Source organism: Cyanistes caeruleus, chromosome 1, assembly GCF_971803275.1.
Source record: "Cyanistes caeruleus chromosome 1, bCyaCae1.hap1.1, whole genome shotgun sequence".
Taxonomy (NCBI): Eukaryota; Metazoa; Chordata; class Aves; order Passeriformes; family Paridae; genus Cyanistes; species Cyanistes caeruleus.
The window spans coordinates 22,888,076-22,907,131 of NC_141701.1; the positions used below are offsets into that span (position 1 = coordinate 22,888,076).

General features: G+C 36.2%; 1 protein-coding gene across 2 annotated transcripts in view; it reads right to left on the reverse strand.

The window, feature by feature from the left end:
• Positions 1 to 19,056, reverse strand: part of MTDH (metadherin) — a 32,522-nt gene that overhangs the window by 12,033 nt on the left and 1,433 nt on the right. For both annotated transcript variants that reach the window (XM_086881969.1, XM_086881962.1), the window contains exons 2-8: positions 13,978 to 14,082; positions 9,829 to 9,910; positions 9,242 to 9,421; positions 7,744 to 7,812; positions 5,036 to 5,287; positions 2,327 to 2,413; positions 425 to 523 (exon numbers count right to left, since the gene is read on the reverse strand). In XM_086881969.1, coding sequence (XP_086738095.1) covers positions 425 to 523; positions 2,327 to 2,413; positions 5,036 to 5,287; positions 7,744 to 7,812; positions 9,242 to 9,421; positions 9,829 to 9,910; positions 13,978 to 14,082 — 874 coding nt within the window. The remainder of the gene's footprint in view (positions 1 to 424; positions 524 to 2,326; positions 2,414 to 5,035; positions 5,288 to 7,743; positions 7,813 to 9,241; positions 9,422 to 9,828; positions 9,911 to 13,977; positions 14,083 to 19,056) is intronic.

Genomic DNA, 19,056 nt, shown 5'->3' on the forward strand with positions numbered 1-19,056 from the left:
AAAGCATGTAAGATTAAATATGAGACTCTGATGTCACCTTAACTTTCCAGTAAGGTACAAAGATGCAGAAACAAACTGACTCAAACTCTATCCTACTAATTACATATTTTGCAGACTTGCAGTAGATTTTTCTCATCACTTGCAGGAAGACTGTTTTATTACAAAGATTTTTCTACCTTAAAATGCATGAGCTCTTTCACTTCTGAGTTTGAATATCCAAATATTTTCCTAAAAATTACCCATTTTCTATCAGAATTTACCAAAATACTTCTAATTCCTTCTAACTATCCATTAGCTTACAAAAGTCAAACATTTCAGGTTTTTCCTCAGATACCCACCACAGTCCAATGCCAGTAGCTAATATAAATAACTACACTTTAAGAGTAATTGACATTTTGTTAATGAACATTTTAGAGGAACATACTTAACCCAGACCATTCGTCATCAACAGGGGGTTGAGCATGACTTAAATCCCACTGAAAATCAGAAGTACCAGCCTGAGAAACTGATTCACTGTTGGAACCTGAAAGGGAACAAATAAAGTTGTACTTGTAAGTTAGCAAGCTCCCTGAAGTTTTCGTGGGGAAAGAAGTCCAACCAAAGTAGGAAAGGAAGGCAAAAGGCTCAAAGAAAAACATCAGATTTAAGAAGACAGGAAAACTAGTAGGCCCTTGTGCATAAGGTATATTCAGAAAACAAGGAAGCTGAAGAAAGAAGATGAAATAAAGTCATGAGAAGAACACAAAAAGAGATAAGGGTGAATAAAAGAAGTCTCCTCAAACTGAAAAACACAATGATATTTTAAGGGTAATAAAATTGTTACCCTATATCAATAAGATCTCTTACAGGGAGAAGCTTAAAAGAAAAGATCATTAAGAAGAAACTTCATTAAATACATTGAACATCAAACAAATTATGTATTACTAATAATCCAATTCTCATTTAAAGAAAAGGTTTCAAGAACATAAACGCAGCAGGACAAACAACAGTAAGACAAATTCCAGTCATGATAACAGCTTTTACACATCTAACATAACTGTTTTCAGGAAAATAAACAACAAATGAAACCATTTCATAAAAAAAAGTAAAACAAACAAAAACTAATTTTAAGATTTATATAAATTAATATTTTACTGTATGATGAAACTTCTGAAATTCAGTTTAAATAGAACCTGGGTCTCTATTTTACATAGACCTCTACAGAAGATACCTCAGATGACAGAAACATGAACATCTCATTTCTGTTGTGGTCACTTTATATTACAACATGGCTGGCTAAGGTGCATCAAAGAAAACTAATATACTTCACTATTTCATAATTCTCTTGAAGTGGAAATGGTGGTATTGCAAATGAATCTCAGCTCAGTGTGCCATCCTACTTTATTTAATAAACTCTCGTAAGTTTTAGCTTAGAGACTGAACTTGGAGTAAGGTGGCTGCTTGGGATTTTTTTTTGTTTTTTTTAATTAAAACCCTCTGTACAATTAAGGTGCTGGACACTAAGTTCAACAGTTGAAAGCCTGTAAACTGCAATACAAGTAAATATAGCTGAAGTGCATAAGCACTTGGCCAGTTACTTCTGAAAGAAACTACCATGCCAACCTCATGGCAAGAGCAGAAAACCTGACATATGATCCCTTTATTGTATAATAAATCATTGTGGGACTTAAGTTAGTTGTTTAACACGCAAGATTTATTATGAAGACAGATTTGTACTCTATCGCACACAACCCCTCAAAAAAAAAAGAAAAAGAGCTTCAGCATTTCTATCTGTCATACAGAGAAAAGACTCAAGACTTCATATCCTGCCTCTGGAACATTTTTTCAAAGTAGTGATTCAGCTCCTTGATGGGGAAAAAACTCAATTATCAAATAACAAACCTCAGAAGACTGGGGTAAATGGGCTTTCCTAGAAAGAAGTCTTCAGATCTCTAAATTCAGACATCGCAACACTCAGCAATCTCATATGCCCATTATTTAGACTTAACACAGTCTAAATAGATTTATACAGATAAATAAGAAGTCACAGAATCAGAGAATGATTTGGGTTAGAATATACCTTAAAGTTCACCTCATTCCAACCCCTTCTAGTTCCAACCTTCTAACTAATATTCTGTGATTGATCTAGCTTTTGATTATGCACTTGAAACAGTTACTTTACTGCAAAATTTCAGCATAACAAAATAGCTTTTGAAGAGTCTTCCACCTCTTTGCAGTACTATTTTCAAAGAAAAATGAGAAAATGCATATTAGTAACACTTGGCAAACTCTATTCCACCTGGTGGAGTAGAAGACAGTGGAAAAATCTTTGGAAAGGCACACATACCAGAAACTCCAGGAGTTAATCCAAATGAAGAGAAAGAAGTAGTATTCTGTTCAGAGGTATTAATCCTTGTATCCACATTCCAAGCAGCTGTGGGGGAAGGGGAGAAAAAAAAAAAAAAGTGTCACACACTGTTGGCAATGTTGAAAATTCAGCTATTTAATTATGAAACAGATCAGAAAAGCACTGGCTAGTGCAGCCATAACATTTCATACAACTGAGGGCAGTACTAAGTGCTGATAGAGATGAGACTTTATGAACACACAGTTTGAAACAATTTTCAAACTTTGTAAGACCATCTTCCCTTTACAGCCTTTTCTATATAAAAGCTTCTCACAAGAGAAGTCAACTGTTTTTCGAGCCCCATACAATTATTCCTCCCATTACTACAATCATTAAGTTTTGAAAAGTACATGTAGATGGAACACAGCTAGGAGTATATTATATATATGTTAAAGAATGGAATAAAATTCAGAACAATTTTTGACAAATAGGAGATACTGCTTAAAAATGAAGACATACTAGACTGTTATATGTAAGGCAGAAAATAAGCAGAAATAGCCAATAGAAACTAGTGGATTTTACTTAGAATTACATTTACTTAACTGGGGAAAAAGGGGCTAAAAACTGAACAGGTATTCCAGGTGTTGTCCAAAAAGCAGACGATTGCTACCTCCCAATTCACTGACTCCTGTGTTAATGCATCCCAGCATACTGTTGGTGTCCTTTGCTGCTGGGGTCTACGGTTGGATCACATCCAACTTGGTGCCCACTAAGACCTTTTATCCACAAAGCTGCAATCCAGGCAGTCAATATCCAGCCAGGGCTGCTTCCAACCCAGATTCAGCACCTGACATTTATCCTCACTGAATTCCTCAGGTTCCTGTGGGCAAATTACTCCCATCAGGTTTAGGTTCTTCTGGATGGGATCCCTGACCTGGATTGTTTGAACTGATTCCTGCCCCCACATTTAAGCTTGACATAATCTGGAAACTGGATTTGAATGACACGGTTGCCTCCTCCAGATCACTTTAAAGATGATAAACAGTTCAGTTCTAAGTACAGCCCTGTGACATTCCCTTTGTCATCAGCCTCCAGGGAAAGTAGGACTTACTGACCATTACCTTGGGCCTGACCAGTTTTTCACCTGTTCTAGTTTGTATACAACACTGTGAGCAATAGTATTGAAAGCATTAATCATCATGAAAGACTTTCACTGCTCTCCATGAAATTATTCTTTTTACCAGAAGCAAATCAGCTTGGTAGACATGATGTATCCTCAGTAATAAAACCAACAAAAACAGCACTACAAACTGCCTATTAGAATACACAGCAGAACACATCTAGCAGAACATGAAAAAAGCCCTTTACTTCTACTTGGCAGTGGTAAAGCTTCCAAGGGTATATCAGATCTAGCCTCGGTAACTATTTCAAAATATGCCAGAGAAATAAAAGAAGGTCTAGACTTCTTCTAGCAGATTATGGCTGGGGTAAGGTTGTGTTTTGGATTTATGCTGAAAACAGGGTTTGTAATACAGGGATGTTGCTGAGCAGAGCTCACAGAAGAGTCAAGGTCTTTCCCACTTCTTGTATCAATGACAGTAAGGCAGCTGGGGTTTGTCTTCCCAACAAGACGTTGAAGAGACACAGCCCAGACAGGTGACCACAACTGGCCAAAGGAATATTCCCTACTATGTGTCATCATGCTCAGTATGTAAGTCAGAGGAAGCAGGAGGGAAGAGAGGGACATTTGGAGTTATGGTGTTTGTCTTCACAAGTCACCATTACACATGATGGAGCCCTGCTCTCCTGAAGATGACTGAACATTCACCAGCCTGTGGGAAGTAGAGAATTATTTTTTTGCTTTGATTGCATGCACTGGTTTTGCCTTCCCTATTAAACTGTCCTTATGTCAACCCACTGGTCTGCCAGCTTTTCTCCTTCCGATTGTCTCTCTCATTCTGCTGGTGGGAGAGTGAGTGAGCAGTTGGATGGAACTTGGCTGCTGGCTGGGGTTAAGACGCGACAAGACTGAAGTAACACTGCTGACTACAAGGGAACACTGCCTTCCAGAAGAGATGAGGATTAGTTAGACTGAACAGTGGGAAGGGCCAGGTTACAGCACTTACTAATAAGCTGATGATTGCTGCCCAGAGAGAAATCGAGAAATCTCTTCTCCGTTATTACTATGGACAGCACAAGTAAAAAAGGCAGAAAATTGTACTGAGCACTAAAAATCAGTTTCTAATGAGAAAAACAGTGCAACACTAAGTGTCACAGAGTTGAACAATGTTTATGCCTAGGGCCTAAAAAAACACCTGCCAAAACCACAGACAGTTGATTTGATTATGTTGGACCAACAGAATAGATTTACAGCCTGGGTTTTAAGACATTATTTAAAAGAAATTATGCTTTAAAATGGCTTAGTGATCATCTTCAGAACTTTATGAAAATGATATATAACACTGCATTCCTTCACAGAAATAATTTTATGTCAGATAAACTCAAAACAGCCCAGTTTAACTGTACACAGAGGCATAGATGCTAAGCCATCAGAACTTACAGTAAATGGAAATTGCTCAGTTTGCATTTCACTATACCATGTCAAGATTTTTTTAATATATAAACATAATAGGATTTCAGAGATCCACTACTAAAGAATACATTTATGTAAAAATGCTTATGTGAGGCAAGTTCTTGGAAATAGCTTACCAATAGGAGTGAACAAAGAACGCTCTTTCCAGGGCCTGCCCACCAGGCTTACACCCCAGTCCTTTCCATTTCCATTAGCATCTCCAGTGTCTTGGCCCCAAGCCAATGTCTCAGTCTTCCTCTTCCCAGCTGCAGTTGAAGGAACAGATGTCCATTTCTCCTCCCCTACACCAATCTGTGAGGAGATTTTTACAGACTTCTCATTCCAGCTTCCTCCATTTACTGTATGGCTTTCACTCAATCCTGAAGAAACTTAAATATAACAATAATAAAAGGATTATTTAAAATAAGAACTGGATGAAGAACTAAAATATCACTTATATGCACATTCACTTAATAAAAAACCCCTGAATGAACAGCAGCTTTGCTACACCAGCGTGATACAGAGAGGGCTGCTGCTCTGTCTCAGCTGATTTTCCAGTTCAGATGATACGCACCATCTGTCTACTAACTTGAAGAGGGAGGAAAAAACAGCACCAACTGCATTCTATTTCCTCATCCCTTTCTTCACAGGGTTGATGTATTGGTGAACTGGTGCCTCTAGATTAGCAGAAGGGTGGGGAGGGTACTTTCAACACTGGCAGCTAATTTCTCTTAGAGAGTATGGGGATGACTTGTGGAAAAGCCCATGCACTAAACTGAGAATATTTTCTGTTTCATAACTGCATGCAGCAGCTCTCCAAGCAGGATGTAGATGAAATTACCAAGTATTAGAAAATACTTCCCAAACACTACACAGGATTTACAAAGAGCACAGATATCAAACTGAACATATTGTCCCTCACAGTAAGAGATAAAAATCATAGTAACACTCAATTTGTAAGTAAGGTATTTCATGTTACACTAAAGTAAAAGACCACAACCCTGCAAGAGTCTCTGTTACATGTTACCCTGATGAGAAATTACTAGCTGCTGCAAGTTTAACATATACTTTGAGAAGTCAGACAATAGAAGTTTTTTAAATTTATGTCCCTCTAAAATATAAGGGCTAGTGTACCCAGCCTCACTGCCAATATATCACAAACCTTTCTCAAACTGCTTTGTATTTCAAATCCCCTTTCTCTTTTTAAATATGCAGTGGAAAAAAACAGAAAAACTTTTCTTCTACAAGCAGTTAAGAAATATTTGCATATTAGAAGTGTAACAATTAAAAGTAAGCCAAACCCTCACACACAAGTCAGTGTCATATGACAACAAAAAATACAGACCAAACATTTCATTTTTCAAATGAACTTGTAACTCAGGCAGCATGAACATGCCCAATTCAAGCTGGCCTCACTGACATATAATTAATTAGGTGAGATATGCCTAGATTTTCTCAGACAAATCAATTCCAAACACAGACAGCCCTAAGGTCACCACTGCTGTACAAAAAACATTGCCCTTTCTCTACAGCACAAGCATTGCTCCTGTCAGTCAATGTCCTCCTAGCCTAATATGAAGTCTTAGGGAAAGGCAACAAAAGGAGAGACAGAAACCAAACTGCAGCTGGTAGAAAAACCTTTTTGCAACTTTGAAAAAAGGCAGCTGAGGTCCTGAAGCAGGAGCTTGATTATTCTCTGTTTATTATACTACTGTCTTGTCAAAAACTTGAACTTCTAAATGACCAGCCAGTTTTCAATGAATCACAGAAAACTTAAGATTAAAAAGCATCTCTCAAAGTCACCTAGTCCCACCTTCTGTTCAATGCACATCTAACTTCAAAGTTATACTATGTTATTGAAGTTCTGGAAACCATAAAGGCTGATTGCCCAGAGATGCTTTGAACTATCTCATGAAGAGATTTGTTTGTCATGACCTGTCAATTTCCCCTTACTGAAACTAGATTATTGCCTCCTGTCTTCCCATTATTTCTGAAGAATACAGCTCCCTCCTTCTCTGCAACATTTGAGAGTGAAGCTCTCAAAAACAAGCAGAAAGGGATTTACTTTCTGGATGTGTATGCTTTTAATAACTCATTTCCTGACTTGCTTATTTACACTTCTACTTCTGATTAAAGCAACACACCTAATGTTGTAAGTAACAACCACCTTGATTTCATTATGTCAAACTAATTCACTTCAAGTATTATTCTAACAGTATCTGCTGTTAGAAAACTGCTAAGATTCACTAGTCAAATATTTTAAGCTATGTGTATGACATAGGTCAAGTATATTCTTTTTATAAACACGTATTTATATGTGAGGACTTTCAAAACTAATAAATTCATGCATCTCAAAGGAGAATGTAAAGCACTGAATAAATTGCATATTCAACCTGAAACAAGTGTAAATAATCAGGACTTGTAATTCTTTGCAGAGAGCCCTTGGAGCTCTTTGCAGTTATCTGTACCAGGGTTTTCTTACAGCAAATAATTAATTAACACAAATGAGTAAGTCTGAAGAGCTAGCATAAAGAATTTTAAGCTCTGCTGAAAATAATAATATATATAATAAATAATTATGCTCTGTACATAATTTTTTTTAGAATAGGTAATCTGTCTGAAAATTTGAAATACTGAATTGTATTTCTACAGGTAACACAGACTGTTTTCAACTTCTTCAGAAATAACTGGAATTTAGAACTATAACATTTGCATAGCCAAAAGAGCCAGGTGTACAGTAAAGTTCCATGTCAGTAACTCAAAATCCTGCACTGACAGTTGCTGTTTTCACTTCTTAAAATACTTCTCTAGTTACTTATGATGTCCAATAACGAAAACTTTTTACCTTGTGGAACTGATGACTCCCCCTTTGCAGGTTTAGAACTGTTAATCTGTGCATTCAAAAGTACATCACCTGATTAAGAAGTAAGAGGAAACAAAGTGAGATGAAACTTTTCTAACAGCAAGATGTACAAAGCTTCTAACAATCCACTACTAATGCTTTAAGAAAAGACTATATTAGTACCTCATAGTAAATTAAGACAACTCCACAACACTCAAGGATGAAATTAAAATGCTCTATTTTTTATTGTTTGTGTTTATGTTGCAGACAGAATGCACTCTAAGTGACTTAGAACCTATATATCAAGTAACTGCAGATTTCAAAGAACTTTAGCTACTTTTCCAATGAACGAAGAGCATAAATCTAAAAGATTCATTAAAGGTTGTCATTAACAAGCAAAGAGTGGATCTAAGTATTTCAGACCTGTAACTATTTCTAACTTCTACCTTACCATGAAAACACTAGATACAGCTGAATTCTTTTTGGATTAATTTTGTACAAGGTGACACACAAGATACAAAAAAAATTACGATACATAAAGGATTCTGACTGGAGAGGTTACAGTAGTTATAACTAGCACCAGGGCATAGAGAGAGCTGAACTACCATTTCTTGAAGCACTGTGTAAATGGACGGGAAAAAAAAGGGCAACAGGAAACAACTGATCTAGTCCTCAGGGCAACAATTATGCACTCAGTCAAGGTGAAAATGAGTGTCAATGAAACAGGAGGATGAGGAATAAAATTTCAATAAATGGTTCCAAGATACCAGACAGTTGTCAGACTCAGTCTTTTTGCCACTTTGCTAGACCATCAAGTTTCATTTAATTAAAGCACCTATTTCTCAGTTTTACCCAAATATGAATTCCTGTGCCTACACACACTTTAAACCAGCCCATGCAATCCTTCTGTTCTCCAACAGCAGCAGCAGCCATATCTACTGAATCTTCAGCTACAGCAATTACTACCAAATCTCAGCCACATATGCCTTACCATTATGAAGAGCTTTAGTACAGGATTTTAATAAATCTACATTGGAAAAAAATGCCTACATGTTAAGCAGTGAACGATATTTTAAGAGAATTTCAGGGGCATAACCTTCTCACAAGGAAGTACTCAAAAAGTTAAGGAGTTGGTGCTGTCTGCAGCAGTGCTGAGGATGCCTTTGAAGTTTCTAGAAACAAAGGGCAGAGTCACAGAGCACAAGTGAAAGAACAGGGAGAGGCCTATGTAGCTGTGCAGCAACTGACAATGCACCAGTGTGGATGGAGTCCAGTGTCTTACCACTTGGTCCAAAACACTCTCCTGAGCTTCCCCAAAATTATGGCTAGAAAAGGGGGAGTTTTGCAGAATGAGAAAGTACTTTTACACAGCTTGAAATAATTTCTTCAGGAGTTTCACCTCCAAATACACCTAACATACATGCAAAACAGAATCACTAGTTAAGCATTCAAGTAAATTTATCTTTCTAGGACACATTCACAGACCTACCAAGCATCATACCTTTATTTTTTCTGAGACCAACTGGAAGTGATGATGTAGGCATCAGCTGTTCAATGGATACAGTAACTGTGTTTTCTACACCCTGGAGATTTGATTCTCCTGAGCCACCATCATTCAGCACTTTGTCTCGCTTACGCTGCTGACGCTTCTCTCTGTTACTGATTTTTGTTTCCCAAGCTCCTAAATGAAAATATCACTAAGTCAGAGAGGAAGGAAAGATTTTAAGTTTGTATCACATCAAAGAGAAATCTGAGGGCAGTTTAACCAGTCAGCTTCAACCTTAGTTTGAAAACACTAACAAATGGCCAAAGGTAAGTTTTTCTGTGATAATACGTGGCTTCACAGAGCAAAACATGAGTAACATAAGCACCCTACTATCCATAATTTCTCAGTTTTTATAAGATTACTTTAAAAAAAAAACAGTTGAAGTTAGTAAATACTGTTGTTTCAAATATCAAACTTCCAGATATAATATGTGACTAGGGAGTTGTGAGTTTCTTATGTTTCTTCATGAACCAAACACAAGTAAATCTTAAGCAGCATTTAAACCATAATGTTTGCATTTTGTGTATATTTGTGTTCAGTACCTTCATCAACTTCCTTTCCATCCTGACGAGATGAATCCTGAACCGTTTTGGAATCTCCCTTTGATTTCTTTTTTTTCTTTGACTAGAATAAAAATAAAAATTATCTTAATGATTACCTACTGATCACCTGGCATAGTGATTCAGAATTCCCTCCCCTGCCCTCCCCACAAAATAAAGGAATAAATTTAAAACAGATTATCCACAACAACCCTCTGTAAAATACTTATGCAGCACAGAAATGGCAGGTGGGGGGAATGTTACTTATGCTGCAGAGTAGTCTACAAAGCCAGGTAGAAGAAGCTAGGTTGGCAGCATCACAGTCACAGAGGAGAAATGTGCTGTTTAGCAGGCAGATACTACTCTGTTAAAATTTGTTTTGTGAAGAAGTATAAACTTTAGTTTATAAAGTAGTTTTGGTGCAACAGGTAGCAATATAGAGTGTTGAAAAGATAGTATTGAGAAAAAAAACCCCAAATATTGGGGGAAAGTATATTGCAGAAAGCCTCGGAGCAAACTGACTTGACTACTTTCATAGAAAGAAAACACAGTACTGAAAAGCTTTTCAACCTAGTGAAGAAAGACCAGATAAACATGAATGAAAAACAACAAGACTTTTAAAAGAAATATGAATACCCACTCAAATGTTATAAGGGGAACTATTCACTTATTCACTGTCTCAGAAATATTCTAAGAATGCTGGATGCCTTTCTGGCATTACATCTGACAGAGTCAGACTAGTAATTGTTAGCTGCACACCCAAGTTCCTCACTGTTTAGTTTTCTAGTCCTAAATGTCAAAAAAGTGTCTAATAATCTCGCTAGGATTCAGAATTGGTAACACCTAAATTATTACCACAGTTGCTGCAGACATTCTATGGGCCCCCACAATGGCATGCAGTTCATATGCCTTAGACTTACCATGCCCCAAAAGTAATCTGTAGCTTCAATACAAGTGCTGAGAGCAGTATAGCTTATTAGTGCAGCAGAGATGATAAAAAATTCACTGCTTATATGCAATGCTGCATCACCACACCTTTAACATTTAGGTAACTGATCTGAACAGTTAACTCATGGTTTAATGTACAAGGGGACCCAAACTACAGATGCAGCCAAACTGAATTCTCATTTGCTCAGCAGACTACCCACACACCAGCTAACTAATTTCTGAAAAGCCTCCAAAAGAGAAGGGCTGGTTTCAAAAGCAACCTGAAAAGAATTGGCTCTAAAAACATGAACAAGTCAAATTATTTTCTAGGGCAACTTCTAAGGAAATAATTAAAAAGGAAAGTGAAAATTAGCATTAAAATTAGTTACAAATTGCCTCTTCAAGCTCAACCATAGAAAGATTAGTAAGTTTGTACCTTTGTCTTCCATTTGCAGTTACACTGAGACTAGAACTTGAGATCTTAAAGAGTTTCCATCTGCAAAGCCATAACTACCCAACTGTCCTCTGGCACTAAGAGAACACCTGAAATTACTTCAGAAGTCTCCCAGACAACAGTTCAAGATGATTTCCAAATTTTAACTTCAGTTTCCTTAAATAACTAGCTCCTATGAAGTACTGCCATCAAATTTTACACTTTTCAGGAAAACATCAAAGTTTAACAGCCAAAAAAGAAGTTTGTGATTAACAAATACTGTTTTTAAAAAGATCAAGAACGCAAATCCTGAAAATGTGTTTTACTTTCCTAAACTGTGTTACCCTATTCTGAAAAACCAGAACCATTATTTTTTTATCCAAATAACCCACCACCTGCTAAACTTTGTACTGTACCAGTTGCTATCTCAGTACCAAACTGACAAGAGATGCTAAAGCTGGAGCAAGCCAGCCGGTCATTTTGCAGAAGTCCATGCATTCAGAATGTCACCTTCTGCAACACACAAAGATGCCAGTGTTGGCTCTGCCAACAGCCAAAGAGCACATGAGGAACACTGCAAGCCTGCCAAAATTTTTTAAGTCTTTTAGATGCATTGTGCTCCATGCAAGAACAATAGAAAAATAAACCTTTCTTCTTGATCCCTAGTTGAGGAATTATTTCTAATATTCAAGACAATGCAGCTATGTGCTTGCAAACAGAATGGATGATGACACTTTAACTTCCCACAGTCTCATCCACACAGTCACTTCTTAAGTAACAGTCTCTTACACTAAACATTAAAAAAACCCCTATACTATGGCAAGTTACTAATTGCAGAATCATAAGCCCTGTGAACAGCCAGAGTCCAGACATTACCCAAAGCTTTCCCTCCCACAAAGCAGAAAAACATACAGGAAATTCACAACCCTGAAGCAGCCAAGAAATACAGAAACACAAAAAATGTGTGATTTTCACTGAAAGCATATAATGAAGCATAAAAAATAACCACATCCTTCAGGCCATAGATTATATGTATTCATATATGTACACACATACACATACAACTTCAATCACAGCCATTGTCTTATACCATTCATCCCAAAGATGGTGCCCAAAGACACACAGGACCCGTTACAACCTGAGTAGGTTTATAATGTTACAAATGTTACAGATGCACTGAGAAGCCTTACTAAATAATTAGAAGCCTGTACAGATACTGTAGTTCTTAAGGTTGTTCTTAAGTATACTTCTAATTGAAGAGTAACTATTTACCCCTGACCCAATCATTTTTTGCCCAGGGTCCCCCAAAATGATATGAAAACACAATTTGAATAATCATCCACATCCCTGCAGTGGTATTCGTTTCCTAGAGCTGCAGCTTCAGCTTCACATTTTAAAATTCAGACCATTCTGCTTGCAATTTTAAGGTGAAGTTGAGTTTAGGATTTAAACACATTATCTACTTGAAAACCTGCAGATAGAGTTATTCATTCAGGTTAAAACTGTGTTACGTTCTTGGGAGAAAAAAACCCAAGAAAGTCAATCTGACATGCAAAACATGGGGAAGAGAAAGAGCCACACAGCATGGAACTTTAAGGCAAACAATTTTACAGAGAAGTCACTCAATTTGCCAATGGCAAAAACACTTAAAGTCCTACAGCAAACTAAAAGGATACAAAATACTAACTGCAAAAGAAGTTACTGGAGGGTAGTCAAGTATATTTATTAAAGCTTGAATGAGCTAAAGAAATGACAACAATCATGGAATGGCTTGGGTTAGAAGGGACCTTAAGGATTATCTAGTTACAACCCCAGCCATGGACAGGGACAACTTTCAACAGACCAGGTTACTCAAAACCCCATCCAGCCTAAGCTTGAACACTTCCAGGGATGAGGCATCCCCAACCTCCCTGGGCAACCTGTTCCAGTTTCTCACCACCCTCACAGCAAAGTGTTTCTGACTACTTATATGTAATCTTTTATTTTTCCTCAGTATAGCTACAGCAAAAGCATTTTATTGAAGAAAGTAAGTCAGAAAACAAGGACAGTAGGAAAACTTCATGCACAGTGTTAGCTAAAGAGCCAAATGAAAAAATTATCGAAAGTCCCAAGCATATCCATGTTGCCCATAAATGACAGCATATATGATAAAACAAGATTAGTCCTCCTTAGTGTTATTCAAAAAATAACACTGCCAGTAATACAGTTACCTTTTAGATTAGACATTGCAGATTCATGTTTAAAAAGATATTTTTAATGTAGCTGTTTAATTTGCATAACAAAAAGTTCACACCAGACTTCAAAGCTGACACTTATCATCAAAAATCAAGAACTCTAATTACTAATAGATACATCTGGCAAAAGAAATAATCAGGCACATGGTCTTAATCCTTTGAATAGTGGTTGCCCAATTGGTAGACCATTTACAAGGCACTAAACAATACTATCATTATGCTGAATCCCCATAGAAGCCATCAAGATGAAACAAACTTTATTTCTGTAAGCTTAACACTGTGTCACATGATGAACAGAGATATCAGTGTTTAGTGGGGAGCTGGGAGTGGGGCTTCCTTGACAAACATTCTGTGATAAGACAAGTTCTGATGTCTCAGAAGTTAAGAAAATACTACTTTAGCTCTTTCCAACTTCAAATTAGATTAGTACTCTAAACAGTAAGAAATCTGCCTCTTCATTCATATAAGTAACAAGATTTCAACCCAAAAACAGAGTTATTAGATACTGAAATAATATACATCAAACTTCAACATTGTTGCTTTGTATCCATAACTAACCTTTTCATTCTTCTTTTCTGTGTCCACAGGCTGCTTTATGTTGTCCTTACGGACAGTTTGTATTACTTCATCTTCAGATACATCAAGGAAAGACCGTCCATTAGGCTGTGTAAACAGTGAGCATAAATAATAAAAAAATTAGAGAAAGCAGATGTAGTAAAGATCAAATTACATTACTACTGAAATGCAATTACTTGTTAACGGAAAAATGCTTGTAAGACTACTGAATAGAGCAGACCAAATTGTGGATTGGTGTTCAAAGTATCTACTGCAATACTGTATTTACCAAACACAGAAATGAAAAAGTAAAGAGGTCTTCTCATTTCATCTCACTCCTATACAATCCAGGAATTTTATAACAAAAGGTAAATTTCTGAAATTTACCAGCTTTTAAAAAATTACCTGTAGCTGTTCTGAAAACCGATTCAGAACAGCTACAGTTGTACATGCCATAAATTATCTAATTAAATTAAAACAATTACCACTTTGTAGCAGTTCAGCAAGAGGACTAATTTTTAAAAATAATTTTTACATTGACCAAACATCTGCAACTTCTATGCATATCCCTCCCAGCTCACTTCCTTCACAAGTTAAACTTCATAGTAGAGCAGAAATTAGAAATCAAACATGAAGCATGACTAAGCACGATACCCCATTGTTCTTTTCAGACAGACTTGATTACAGGCGTTACATTAGTCTATCATGTCCCCCTCACAGAATTAAGGAAAGAAAATGAGCATGTATTATTCAACATATAAAATTAAAACTCTGGACAATCATTACATGAGTAATGATACCTTTGACAGCAAAGGCATACACCTTAGCCTACATATTCCCCATACAGAAATGTAGTAATTTAAGAGTCATTTACTTCTAACAAAAAGCTGTGACTGAAGTAACTCTGCTTAATTGCAGAAAAGATGAAAATATGCATGTATTATACTACTGTGAGCCATTAATTTCACTGGGTGAAAAACAATTGTTAAGAATAGTAATTTACAGAGTCCACCCAAATGTCACTGGTTCACGTTCAGAATGACTCAGATAAATTAATGACTGAAAACTAAATAAGCATAAACAGCTACTTCAAAGTTGCTTTAATTCCTCCAATTCTTTCAAAATAAATTTCAAGCTCTGTTACCATTAGTTATTCCTTTGTTACTAAAAACCCAAAAGTTACTTTAACTCTGCATCACAAACCTAATTGCTTTCAAGTGAAACAAAAGCCATATCACAACTTAGTGTGGCCTATTCCTTCAAATATTTGATCTGATCCTCAATTTAACTGTTACAGGCACTTAAGCCTTGCCACATTGTATTATGCTTACAAACCACCCTCCGCATGATTTCACCAGTGCATAACATAGTACTGCTTACTGTAGTTAGCAAGCATGCCAAGTTCTTCAAAGTAACTATAAATAGAAATTGAAAGATCAGGTCACCTAACCCCTCTTCTCCTGCAACAACCAGCTTTGAACTGGACTTCTCATATCTAATATACAGTATATTTCCCTCAGCATTCTGAAAATGAAGTGTATTTTACGAGTCTGTGTCTAGGAACTCTTATCTAAAGGTTCTTCTCAACAAAGTCCAAATTATTGGTATATTCCACAGGGATAGCAAAGAACTGGTATTTAATCTTGAAAACAACTCAGTTCTTGTGCCTCTCTTTGGTTTCTCCAAAGCCTATCTAGCAGTAAAGTTAGAAAACATATTTGATGCATCTAGTATTGGATGTGTATCAAAAAAGTTCGCAGCCAACTAACTTTTTAAATTCTGTACCTTGCTTTGCTTCTTAGCTATTACATATATACCTTAAATTGAAAACTACATTCTTAACCCCTCCCAACTATTCAAGAAACAGAAGTTTTAATATTTAGTTTAAAAAAAACTTCAGCTGTTTCTCTGAACTAATAAACTAGTTCATGTCCATTAAAAAGCCTCTGGAAAAATTCATCCACATGACTGTTCAAAATGCTGTCTGATCATCTGATCATGTAAGCAATAACATTTAGAAATACATTTGAAAACTTGCAATTTGATACATTCCAGGAGAAATACATTCCTTAATTTTAATACCCTTCTTTTCAGTGTAAGCTTTCCATATTTATTTTCTGCCCATAGATGAATCATTGAATTTCATCCAAAATCCACGTGACCATTTTTGGATATATCAAAGAAAGCAACAGAAAGAAAAAAAAAAAATCTACAGTATTCAGAAATGTTTCATTTTAAAAAGACAACCACAGCCCAAAGTTTCTAACTTTATGGGTAATATATTAAACAACCACTGACAAAATGAATTAATTCAAAATTGTGCAATTTATTATTTGCCATCTTTTTTACCCTCATCTTAAAGCTGCCAGGCATGACGCAACAAGGCAGAAGTAATGCTGTCAGTAGCAGTACTGATTACTGAATGCTTTTCTTGCCTGAGGACCTTAAAATCCCAATACTTAAATAAATCTTTTTTCACACACATATGAGGGTGTTAAGATATACCAAACGTAGAAAATGTTTTGCTTAGACTGTCAAAACGAAAAGTACTCCTTAAACATGGTAGTGCAAAGGATAATTCAGTTTCATGCTTCAAACAGTACTAATGAAATTGTTATCACTCAATCTTACAACACTATATTAGCCAAAGTCCTCAGTTACATATTATAAAGATATCTCTGCTTAGAATATCTTTGGCCAATGAAAAACTCTGTTTCCCAATGTTTTCTGTAAGCTTCTCTTTAGAAAGAAACTAAACAATTTTCTCTATGAGGCCTGAAGAATCCTACAGCTATATTTTGCTATTTGACCACACACGTACACAAACCAACATGAGTACCAGCTAAAAGTATAAAGTCTTTACACAATCTAAGTGCAAATAAGCACTAAACAGTCATAGCCCAGAAAGTTCTTTCATTCAGACCAAATATGAAACCTCCTCAAATGAATGCACACATACTTTTACTAGAGTGTGTAGCATTTATTCTCCAGGTGCATGACAAACAATAGGAAGGACATAGTCAATTTGGTATTTTCCACATCTACAAATAGATGGAGTGAATGGCTTCCGAAAGTGGCAGCAGAGCACAGAAGATGGCTACTCTCAAGTTTCTGTGGTGTTTGGCAGATTGCACAGAAACCATATAAGAACAGCTTCACCTTTTCCTGCTGAAGTAGGAGAGAGAGGCACAGTCATTATTCATAAGGGGAAGGAATAAAAATTAAATATGAAGTTTTATGGACAGTAAAAAAATTTCTTAATGGAGCCAAAGAGCTCTGCCTCTTCCAGGAGTTAAAATAAAAACTAAAAAAAACCCCCAAAAAATGCAGCTTCCGGTTTACTGCACAGAATCTGATGTAAAGGCACCATGATACCTTCTTCCAAGCAGTCTGAGAAAGCCAGAACTGGCTCTATAAACTTTAATGATAATGAATGCTAAATATGTCTGCTTACAACAAGTAAATAAACAGAATTTCATAGGTACTACTGCATTCAGTCAATGCAGTGCCACTCCAAGAAACCTTTTTTACTAGGAACATGAGGTAAGTTGTACCCTTGCAATATAACACTCTTCCTCAGAAAAGCTACAGTTAAGAACATTTCTGATCCTGACAAGTGTTACACATCACCTGCCATACAGTGAGCTCAGTAATTCTGTATTAAAGTAACCCTACAGCTTTTAATTAGACATCTGTAGTGTGTTCTTAAAGCCACAGACCAGTTGCTCTAAGCTTTCTGAAATGCCCACAATGGAAATCTAGACCCTGGCATAGCAAGCTCTGTAGTAAATCTACTCGTAATAGGCTTACTCTTTTCCCCTTCCAGCCCTCTGTATTAGCATCACATCACACAAACCACGCAATGAAAATGACCAGGCAGCAATCAGTAAGAACTTTTGTTGCAGCTTTTAAGTTTCCAATGTTATTTTGAGAGTTTTTCACATTAAAGTCAGAAAACACTGGGACATGCTAATATTGGTCTCTCTAAACTTACCTTGGAAAATGAGCACAAGGTAGGTCTATTAAACTTTGTCACTGGTATAAACTTATTTGTACTACAGTTAAAGATTCAGTTTGTGCATTTCCTTTTGGATGAAGGTAGGATTTTTTTCACCTCATCATGGAAATAAAGAATACACAGCACTATAAAAATAATTTTTAAAATCTTAATGATACAGGATGACAGCTTAAAAACAATTTTGCTCTTTTGATTACAAAAATATTTGCTCTTACATTGCCTTAACTTTATTCTATGCCTATGTAAACCAAGCTCAATAGAGTACAATTATTTATATACACCAAAAGTGTGTGTTTTTATATAAAATTACTAAAGTTTGCTTTTATGAAGCCCTATACTACAAAGCATTGTCAAGTCAACAGTGATATCTACCTAGTCACTCTGTCTTCTGTAAGGAGACATTTTTTAATGTCTTAGGCGGTGACTTGCAAGAGTTTATGATTTGCTTTCTTACTGGAGTTTCAACTAAATAAATCAAGCAAAATCGATTTAATTTCTAGGATTAGTCTTTGTTGTCAAGAAAGCATAACATATTTATTTAACACTGAAGTATCTGCTTATCCAGATGGCAAAAAAATTACATCTTTAGCATGCTTTCTCCAAAATGGAGAACCTAACCACACTGGAAAGATTCTGAATCACGTTTCCTCTTCTTGGTTCTCAGCATTCAGTCTCTTGTAACTTCCAGAAACAACTTCAACAGTTCAATGTTCAAATACAGGTTGGTGGCACATGCAGACTTTTTTTGTTCTGTTTAAGATGTTCTAGCCTTACATTTTCATTAAAAAGTTTCCCAAACTTCTCAAATCTTAAAGCTGCCACAGACTCAAATGAAGAAACAAACCCATTGTCTCTCTCTTGTCATTAGGGAAACGATTCAGATTTTATAGAGCAAGATATTATTATATGACACAGTTGTAATAGGCAGGGGACATCTGTTACACTTTCATTCCTATAATCCATTTGGACATAAATAGGATTACAAACAACCTAACAATATAAAAGCTACAGAAGCAATCCCTTCAAGCCCCAAAACTGTGACAACTGTAAGCTTTGAAAGGACA